At 37.4% G+C, this 10,389-nt stretch overlaps 1 protein-coding gene across 4 annotated transcripts in view; it reads left to right on the forward strand.

The window, feature by feature from the left end:
• The window catches only part of ZC3H13 (zinc finger CCCH-type containing 13), a 45,554-nt gene extending 38,014 nt beyond the window's left edge, over positions 1-7,540 (forward strand). For 2 of the 4 annotated variants that reach the window (XM_027649155.1, XM_027649173.1), the window contains 4 exons: positions 2,235-2,390; positions 3,072-3,272; positions 6,302-6,465; positions 7,049-7,540. In XM_027649155.1, the coding sequence (XP_027504956.1) occupies positions 2,235-2,390; positions 3,072-3,272; positions 6,302-6,465; positions 7,049-7,219 (692 nt within the window). In that variant the 3' untranslated portion in view covers positions 7,220-7,540. The remainder of the gene's footprint in view (positions 1-2,234; positions 2,391-3,071; positions 3,273-6,301; positions 6,466-7,048) is intronic. The other 2 variants (XM_027649165.1, XM_027649184.1) reach the window with 1 other exon arrangement.
• The last annotated feature ends 2,849 nt before the right edge of the window (positions 7,541-10,389 follow it).

The following is a 10,389-nucleotide window of genomic DNA, read 5'->3' on the forward strand; positions in this document are numbered from 1 at the left end:
TTGTTAATTTGGGCAGTTAAATGCTGTCTCAAGAGGATGATGAGAAGTATTTGTTACTTGTGTCCCCTTTATGCTTACTCACAAAGTGGTCATTAGGGTTGACCAGTACAATAGAGAAAATTCCATTTATGGAGATTATCTCTGAAGTGGAAGCACTTGACAAAGATTGTGTTTAGAGTGAGCCTCGAAAGATCTGCTCTGTCTTGCTATAATAGACAGATCAATTATTTTTAAGTTAGAGGAAAGGACTAGTGCATGAGTAAATCTGAGAGTACAGTATGGTAGCTTCAGAAAAGAGATAATGAAAGGCTATTCTTAGATACATTACCTGTTTCCAAGAGGGCACCTGTAACTAAACAGGCTGTTGATGTTAAATGTGTTCTTAGGTTCAGCCTTTCAGCAGACTTCTGAGTGTTTTAGTGTGTATTCTTTTGTCTGTTTTTCAAAGATTGTGTTCTAAATTCTCTGAAAATTATCATCTGTGGGAAGTTATGGTATATTTAGGATTTTTTTTTTTTTTTTTTAGAAAAATATCTCTTGTAAAATACGAGATGGCATTCTATTTTATTAAAGCATGCTATATATAGCATGTTTATGATTTTCTAAGGTTTAGTGTATTTCACTGTCTTTCATTAGTTTGTAACTCCTGTTTACATCATTCCTTTTAGCTGAGTAGTGTGTTGAGTGTTTAATGCAGAATTATTATGAGAGTATATCTCCACAAAACAGTGGTAAAGGTAATGATAGGATTATAGTCCAGAAATTATCAAACTTTGACTCAAAGTTAAAATTTTTATGTATTTTACAATTATGAATTATTATTTTTAATTGCTTAATACACCAAAATTTTTAATGGGTCCAAACAGGTAGTACTGGTGAGCTGGTGTATCTGGTAGATCAGTGTGGATGCAGAAGGTGGATCATACAGGCAGTGAATATTTTAAACTGTAATACACAAAATGAAATCTGGTGCAGAACACCTTACTTTCCTTTCTAAAAAGGAAAAACTTGTTAGAAAACTAAATACAATTTCCAAGTCTGATAATGTTAAGGAGGTATGTGGTATTTACTTGGATGAATTACTGTAGTATATATTCTAACAAAATGCATCAGAATATAATAAAATTATTATAATGTTTTGAACCTTAATGTGTTTGCTCTAGGAGTGGGCTTAAATAATGAGTAAGATGCTATATGCGTCCTCCAAACCATTACCAGGTGGTCTGAGTAGTTAATTTATGCTCTGCTAGCATGTATTTTATTTGATTTTTCCATGCTGATTTTTAGGTTATTTGAGGTGATTTTATTTTTTTCTTCTCCCTCTGTAGCTTTTATGAAGGCAAGCCAAAAAAAAAATGAGGGGGGAACTTAAAATGGAAGCAGGTTCCCTTCTGGGTAAGGGAGCTGGAAGATATTAGAATAGTCATCCACAGGGGAGGATCCTCGTAATTTCTGTCCAGTTTGTGTGGCACAACTCATTGCCAGTACCATGGTGCAGAACCATAAGAAAGCCTGAGTTTAGAACAATAGGATTTTTGAATGCTTGAGTCAGATCTTTCAGTCTTGGAGGTGACAGAATGCCTTCAGATGTTCCTTTCGTGAAATGCAAAATACAATGTTTGAGTGTCTTGTGTTCACAAGTCTTAAGAAATGTTTCCACATACAGCACTGGTATCTGTAATCCGCATATACTGTCTGGATGGATGGGAGGGTAACAACAACTAGAGGAAGCTGACAGGGCTTAAAAGCTCTTTTTGTGACTGCCACAAAGAGTCTAAAAACTCTGTGCGTGACTTTTTCATTCAGGATATCTATTACGTTTTTGTAGTTTGGAGTTTTGTTACTTCTCCTTGAGCCTTGGGACTGAATCTTGAATTTAGATTAATGTGCAAAAGCACCTGAAAGACTTTGTGGCACTAACTTAGATTTGTATTATAAATTATGTGTCAGATACCAGTTAATCAACATGTTTCTTGTGAATATGGCCATCTGTGTGCAGTTTGACTAGTACTGCACCAAAAAAAAATGACTGATGTACATAAAATTCAAACTGCCACATTGTGTATGGGAGAAATAACTTCTGTGAGTTAATGCCTGGTTTTATGTTGAATATACTTGTCCCTAAAAGCTAACAGTTTAGTTTACTAAACGTTTTTTGTTTTCAGGCAGCTTAAAGTGTGTTTAGAAAACAAATATGATTGCTTTAAAGTGACAGTATGTATCTGTCTCTGTAGGAGGAGAGGATGAAACAAAGACTAATGATGTACAGTCACTGGGTTCTGGTGCTGGAGAATATGAGCCAATCAGTGATGATGAACTGGATGAAATTCTGGCAGGTGATGCTGAAAAGCGTGAGGATCAACAGGAGGATGAGAAGATGCCTGGTAAAAGTATATCAACCCCCCTTTATGATTATTTGAATATAAAGAATAGATCAGTTCGTATATAATGCTGTTGTGGTGTTGACAGTATTTCTGAATTAGGAGTGCAGTTTATGATCAGATTCTATCTGTGCTTCAGTGTTTTCCAAATGGATTGGGAAGCATGGGATCTTCTAATTGTCTTAAGTTCAGTTGGGTAATCTGGGCTGTATGATCAGTGCTTGTATTTTCTATGATAAATGTGCTAGAGAAACGCAATAAATAGTATATTTTTCTTTAAAAAAAAAAAAAAATCCAGCATGCAGAGTTGAAATAGTAACTAGTTTTTTAAGCATTTAATTTCAGTCTGTTTTAGCATGTTTAGTTGTACTGTAACTTTTGTGAATGTGTCAGTGATATGTCCAAATCTGCAAGCTAAGCAGGGTCTGAGCAGCCTTTCGCACAGGGATTACAATAAAAATTAAGCAGATGTTAGTGGTAGTTGGTTTGGTTTGTTTTTTTAATCCACGAAGCTTTATATTTTTGTACTCCTTTTTTCCACCTAAGTGGGTTTTGGCATTTTTACCTTCAGAGTCCAAGAGAACTAAAACAATGTTCATCCAATATATATTTGTTTTAGGAAGCAGTGATGTACACAGCGTATGAAATTAATCAAATGTGATAACTTATTCTCTGTCAATGTCTTTGCAGATCCAGTGGATGTTATAGATGTAGATTGGTCCAGTCTTATGCCAAAGCAGCCAAAAGAACCACGTGAGCCTGGAGCTGCTCTCTTAAAATTTACACCAGGTGCTGTTATGTTGAGAGTTGGCATTTCCAAGCGATTGGCAGGACCAGAGCTCTTCACCAAAATAAAAGAGACTTGCCAGAGAGTGTTAGAAAAACCTAAAGGTAATTTCTGCAGGGATTAAACTGTCTTTTGTGCTTAGTGAAAAAGTCCTAATGAAATGTTCATTATTTTAGGTTTCAGAGACTATAGAAAGTGTATAATGAGTATTGTGTGAAAATTATGGGATGTAATACAGCAGCATGTCAGTCAAATTAGTGTTTTCATTCCAGCAGTGATGAGGAGGTCTAGACTAATAACCAAAACAAAAAAATTTTATCTTAGCAGAATATTCTTTCTGTGAGACCATTTATGCTTTCCAGCCCAAAGTGTATCAGTAGTGTTTTCGAGAGCTAAATATCTTTTTCAGTAGTAATGTCGCAAAAAAGAGATAAGATTTCTTATTTTCTCTTAAGGTCTACTGCCCGTCATCTTATTTTTATTCTGAGGATCCTCTCTAGAATTCATAGATAGGGGTTTTGGGGTCACAATGAAGGCACTAAGTGAAATTTTTATATTATACCTCTGCTAGAAGTGGGAAGTTCAATACATAGGTTTGGAATTTGGACAAAGTGTGTCATAAGACATGCGTAATAGATGGGATGGGCATGAACTGTATCAGTGCTGTTTACTGCAATGCTGTAGTGTAAGCAGGGCTTTTGCATGAGAAAGAATATTGATTTTTCTCTTTGCGTCACAGGAAACAGTTGAGATGCTTGTGACAAATTGCATGGTAGAATGGTTGTTTTAGGGCTATGAAATATTTGCTTTCTCTAAGATCTCTGTGCAAATTATTGCATGATTTAAAATTTAGAAAATTATGGCTTGTAACTAATAGTATCTGTGGAGCTCATGTTCTTTTTGGTTTTTTTACTCTGTATATTCTGGTTCTTAATTTGAAACAATACTTTTCAATTCTTTACATTATTCTTCATGCAGTTGTCTTGTTAACCTCACAGTCTCAGATAAGTGGGAAAAAAAAAGCCTAATCCAAAACTTCTCCTAGTCCTGCTAATCTCCATCATGTTTGAGCCATTTGAGTTCTATAACTGTTAATCCTGGGCTGTTGCTAGTGCTTCTACTTTTTTTTTTCCTCAAGTCAATAAATATTGAGTCTTCCTGAGGGTACAAACTGATATAATAAAGGTATGATTATGTCTCTTTCCCTGTAAGCTTTAATTTTGCTATATAATTGAATGCTTTTTACCAGGGATTCCTTGCACTGCACTGCAGAATCACTGTACCTGGCTGTTTAAAATGATACTCGAAATAATCTCAGCAATGCTTGCATACTTCACTAGAAATAAACAAAGTCCTTAGTGATAATAGGAGGCTCTCCAGCACTGCCTCTGGACTGTCCTAAGTGTACTCAAATTCAGCAGAACTTTGTTCTGGAGAGGAAGGGGGATTTGAAGTGCCTCTGTTGATGCCCCTTTGGTGTGTGCAGTGTCTCGTGCATCGAAGTTGCTACAAGTGGAATTGCCAGCAGGCTTTCAATGTATGCACTTCTTCTGTAACCTGCCAGGTGAATGTTCTTCATGTAGTGATTACACAACCACAGCACGTGTATTCTAAAGAAAGGCACAAATATGATGCCCTAAAAAGTACATTAATTCAAGCTGGATACGTTCAGCGTGTGTTACAGTGAAAACATAGCATTTTCACTTTGGACTTCTTCATGGTGGTATAATTTGTTTCCCTCTCTTACTCCTGAGTTTGCTGTTCTTTGTTCTTGTTGAGGATGAAAAGTTTATGGTAATGCTCTGAAATGCAGAAAGAAAGGAAATGATAGGTTGTTTAGGGGTGGGTTTCTTTAATTATTTTTTCTTTGGAAACAAAGATCTGTAGCACATGATGGAACTGAGATTTGTAGCTGACTTGTCCTCTATCTATTATATTCAATTGTTTCCTCTAAGGGTATGGACAGGCTTACTTGCCAGATATGCTCAGCAAGCATCTGGCACCCAGGAAGACTCTGCAAGCTGTCTGTGTTACCTTCGAAGTGACCTTTTTGTATATTGTCACTTATTTCCATTTTTTGATGGACCATTGAGGTTGTCTTGATGACTTCAGTGCAATTCTCTTTAACCTGCCCTTCATTGCATGTAACTTTTTTGTTTCTTTTCACCTTGTTTAGAAACTAGTCTTACTGAGCTTCATCCAAATTTTGAGTGGTTTAAAAATGCATCTTTGTCCTCTTCTGTATGTATACTGCCAAACTGCTGTAGCAGTTAGATGCTATATTTTTCCCAGATTTCTTGGCATCTCTGGTGAAGTGTTAAATTCCCTGCTGAACACCCAGTTACTGTATAGATGCAGCTGGATTGGACTTAGCCACATACGTTACCTTTTTTTTTTTTTTCTATTATATCATAATCTTCCTATTTATTGTAAAAGAGTTATAAATCAGTGAGCTGTGGTCCAGCCACTCTTTTTGGGTTTGCCTGCATTTCATAGAAACAGATTTGTTGCAGGACAAGATTCTCCTCAGGATCCATCTCTTGTAGAAGTGTTTGATCTGCTCACTTTTTCTCCTGGTAAATGTGCTGAGGGGCTGTCACTTTGAGTATTGTTAACAAATGCATTAGGTGAGATGGTAGGAAGGGGTAGTTCATCCACCACATATGAAAGAATTATTCTAGATAGTTCTATTTCACTCCTGTTTAACCATACAGACCCTGTGTTGATACTGGTACAGTTATCTGATGTCTGGCAGAGAAGTGAAAATTAGACTACTTTATGATTAATGCAAGTGGTAAACACCTTTCTTCCATCACACAGGTCTGACCATAAGTCATACCCTGTCTTCTTTCCAGACCTGTCACTTGATTTTTAGGCTTCTCAGTGACTGCTGTCTCAAAATTGCTTCCCAGTGCTGAAGCTAAGTAGAAGAACACCTATCCTTCCCTTTGAATGGCAAAGGATTTGTTAATGCTATTTTATAAACTCTAACATCCTTTTTTTTCCAAACCTCGGTATTTTTTAGAAGGCAGAAATACAAATAGTAAAATTTTAGGGAATTTCATATAACTGTATATTGCCGTTCAAAAATACCATGTATATGTTAATCTCTGCAACTATGAATTCTTTCTAGATGCAGAAAACCTTTTTGAACATGAACTGGGGGCATTGAACATGGCTGCACTTCGACGAAAGGAAGAGAGAGCAGGTCTTCTCAGTAATCTGGGTCCTTGCTGTAAAGCGCTGTGCTTTCGGAGGGATTCTGCAATTCGTAAGCAGCTGATGAAGAATGAAAAGGCAAGTACTTTGCTTACAGTGCTTGGTCAAAGTGTGGATTCCACTAAGCAGAGTTTCTCTTGGGAGATAGTTTTTGTGTTTGTTGTTCTGAAGTAGACCTAGTCCTATAAATAACTAAGAGACTATTATTTAGAGAGGTTGTAGGGTGTTTATTTTTTACTTAAAATGAGAGATTAAGTTTGAGACTAGAGGTAAGTGCTGTTTCTTCTCATTTGGGGATTTAAATTCTGGAGATACATTTTCTATATCTAGAGAATGCATAATAAAAGTAACTGGGTAAAATACAATTTCAAAGGCAATTGTTGAATAATTCTCCTACTTAAGATTCCGCATACTTTTATAAGAATTTTAAGAATTCAGGTTGAAATTGAAAGAAAAATTGCTTTAGCCATATTTGCGACTGCATTGGAATTTATGATCTTTCATGCTAATAGAAAAATCATTAATTCTCAAAGTCTTTTCTAGTGGATATGTATGATTTAACCTCTAATTATTGAGAGTACTTGAGAGTAATTTCTCAGTTTGCATGTTAAAAGCCATTGCTTTCAGTTCTTTTTTTATTTTTCATTTTTCCTTTCAACAGGGTGCAACAAAACAAACTTACACAAATTCTGCAGCAATGGACAGTGACTTGTTACGGTTAAGTCTACGGTTATTCAAACGGAAAACTGTCTGCCAGGTTCCTGGGCAGGAAAAGACAGAGGACAGTAAAATTCCACAGCCAGCTATCCAGCAAGAAGTGTGTGTGACTTGAGCAAATGACTGCAGTGGCACTTACTAGTTGATTTCTCACTACCAGTGTTGATGTTGCTGTTTAGAACTGGTTGATTGGAAAGTGACTGTAGAAGATAGAAGAAAATACTCCGTTTGTACACAGATAAGAATTACTGGCTTTGGATGCCAATAGGAGGAGTAAAAAATAAAGACTTGTGTGTGAAGGTCTCTGCAACTTTTATAATAGTGAATCTTACACTGTAACATAAACCTGTTTTATGGTGCATCAAGTGTAATAATGTGAAGATGTCTGGGTTTAGCAGTTTATAACACCACTTGATATTAAACTGGAGAAAACTAACTGGGTATCTTTTTTATTATTATTAATGGGTTTTCCCACTACCACCTTGGTCCCTCAGTACATATCTGGTATTTCTTAAGTAGCCTCTTTCCTAGGAGTCTGTCTGTCTTCACTTTCCAAATCCCTTTCTTGTCACAGTAGCCTCTGGTATGGATTTGGGCCAAACTCTAGCTCTTTTCCATCTTTAACATAGGTTTCCTTTACTGTAATTTCTGGACACAGAAATGTAGTCTAGTCAGTTAAGGCTCCCCTTCTTGTTGATGAAGAAAGAAAGTATAAAACCCAAAAAACTTTAGGAAATGATTTAGGACCAGTTTTAGGTGCCTATATTTAGCAGACTAACTGCATTTTGGAAATGCTAGTGGCTTACAAAAAGGACTAACACATGCATTTTGAAAAACAGCTGAAGGACAACGCAGTCATCGGTCACAGCCAGCATGACTTTGAGGTAAAAGTCCTGCTTATCCAACCTGATTTCTTTCTATGGCAAGGTAACCCACCAAGTTGATCAAGGGAAGTCAATGGATGTAATCTTTTTGGATTTCAGTAAAGCTTTTGATACTCAGAATCTCTGACAGGATCCTTCTGGACAAAATGTCCAGCCCACAGCTGGATAAACACATCATGTGGTGGGTGAGCAGTTGGCTCACGCATCAAGCACAGAGGGTAACAGTGAATGGGGTGACATCAGACTGGTGACCTGTTACTAGTGGGGTTCTACAGGGCTCCATCTTGGGCCCTGTGCTCTTCAACATCTTCATAAATTACTTGGATGCAGGACTGGAAGGGATACTAAGCAAGTTTGCAGATGCTACTAAATTGGGAGGAGCTGTTGAGTCTCTGGAGGGCATAGAGTCTCTGCAGAGAGACCTTGACAAATAAGAGGGCTGGACAGTCACCAACCATATGAAGTTTAACAAAGGAAAGTTCTGGATTCTGCACCTGGGGTGGGTCAACCCTCTATGTATGTACAGGCTGGGGAACAAGAGGGTGGAGAGCAGTGCTGTGGAAAGGGACTTGGGGGTCCTGGTTGATGGCAAGTTGAACATGAGTCAGCAGTGCCCTGGCAGCCAGGAGGGCCAACCTGTCCTGGGGGGCATCAGGCACAGCATCGCCAGCTGGTCAAGGGAGGGGATTGTCCCGCTCTACTCTGCACTGGGGCAGTCTCACTTTGAGTCCTTTGTGCAGTCTTGGGCACCACAATATAAGAAAGATACTAAGCTCTTAGTGTTCAAAGGAGGGCAACAAAGATGGTGAAGGGTCGTAAGAGGAAACCATATGAGGAGTGGCTGAGGACACTTCGTCTGTTCAGCCAAAAATGAGATTGCGGGGAGACCTCATTGCAATTACAACTTCCTCATGAGGGGAGGCACAGAGGAGGCACTGTGACTAGTGACAGGAATGATGGAACAGCCTGAAGCTGAGTCAGGGAAAGTTTAGGTTGGATATTAGAAAAAAAGTTCCTTACCCAGAGAGTTATCAGGCACTGGAACAGGCTCCCCAGGGAAGTGGTCACAGCACCAAGTATGTCTGAATTCAAGAAGCATTTGGACAACATTCTGAGGCACATGGTGTGATACTTGGGGGTCCTGTGAAGGGTTAGAAGTTGGACTTCGATGATCCCTGTGTGTCCCTTCCAGCTTGGGATATTCTGTGGTTGTATCATATATTTTACATTCTGTTAATTTTCAGGGCAGATCAATCCCATACAGCAACTGGGGTGTGTTTTACAGTTGATGAGTTTCAGGAGGTTTTGGATGTAAAGGCAGTGACCAATGATGTTTTTGCCCATTTCATGGGCCTAATTAGAGACTCATCAAGCCTTGGCTCAATTTTGTAAGAATTGTTTTCAGTTTGAGAAGTTAATATCTTGTGTGGGATCTTTGGATTATACCAGTAGTGTGTTTAGGTAATCTCTGGAGTCCTCCATGTGAAATTGAGACTTCTAAAACTTCAGACTACGTCTCTCTATGCAATTCTATACTTTTCCTGCATTTAAACCTGAACTGTTGCTTTGAATTCTGCTCATAGAGGATGAGGAAAAAAAATCCATAGTTATACCTTGATACTGGCTTGCTGCAAAGCAACTTGCTTTTGTTTTTCTCATTCAGGTTGAAAATGAGTTATGAACCATTAAATTTTTTGACAGTTGGTTTATATTAGTTTTTTTAACCTTTTTGTTCACTTGGAACGAGCATGTTGAAGTGGGATGCTGAGTGTGCTGTTGAACAGCAGGTCTGTCTCACATCTCTTGTGATTATTGACAGTTGTATTGGGTTCAAGCAAAGGCCTAACTATGAATAGCAATTCACTTCAAATACAAAGATTTCTTATTATAATGCTTTCTATAACACCTAGTACGTAAATGTTCAGTAAAATGGTTAAAGAATTGTTAAAGAAGATCTGAGAGGGGTTTTATTTCTATTTTTGTAAGTACCCACACACCAGTGTATAGTACTCGTGTAAAATATAAATTACATAAAAAATCTACCATTTGTTTGATTCTTATTAAACTATATGATTTGGGCAAAACTTTATCTTCTGTTTTTTGCTTGCTGGACATTTTTAACCTACTAACGATTATTTTTAATGTCATTGGTAGTTTCATATATGCTTCTAAAAAAATAGTGTGTCTTAAACACACTAGTACCTGAGCAAGAGTTAACAAACCAATTCTATTCAGCATTTAAATGCATTTTCACCTGTTTTATAGCTACAATAATGCTACCTTTAAGCTGAAATTATTAGATCATTGCTACCAATTATGTTAAGGCCTATTTTAATCTCTGTCTCTAGAAGACATAAAAATGTTTGATAGCTAGAAACAGCCTTATCTAGTACATAGATTC

This window comes from Corapipo altera, unplaced genomic scaffold (genome assembly GCF_003945725.1).
Source record: "Corapipo altera isolate COAL_440 unplaced genomic scaffold, ASM394572v1 0, whole genome shotgun sequence".
Taxonomy (NCBI): Eukaryota; Metazoa; Chordata; class Aves; order Passeriformes; family Pipridae; genus Corapipo; species Corapipo altera.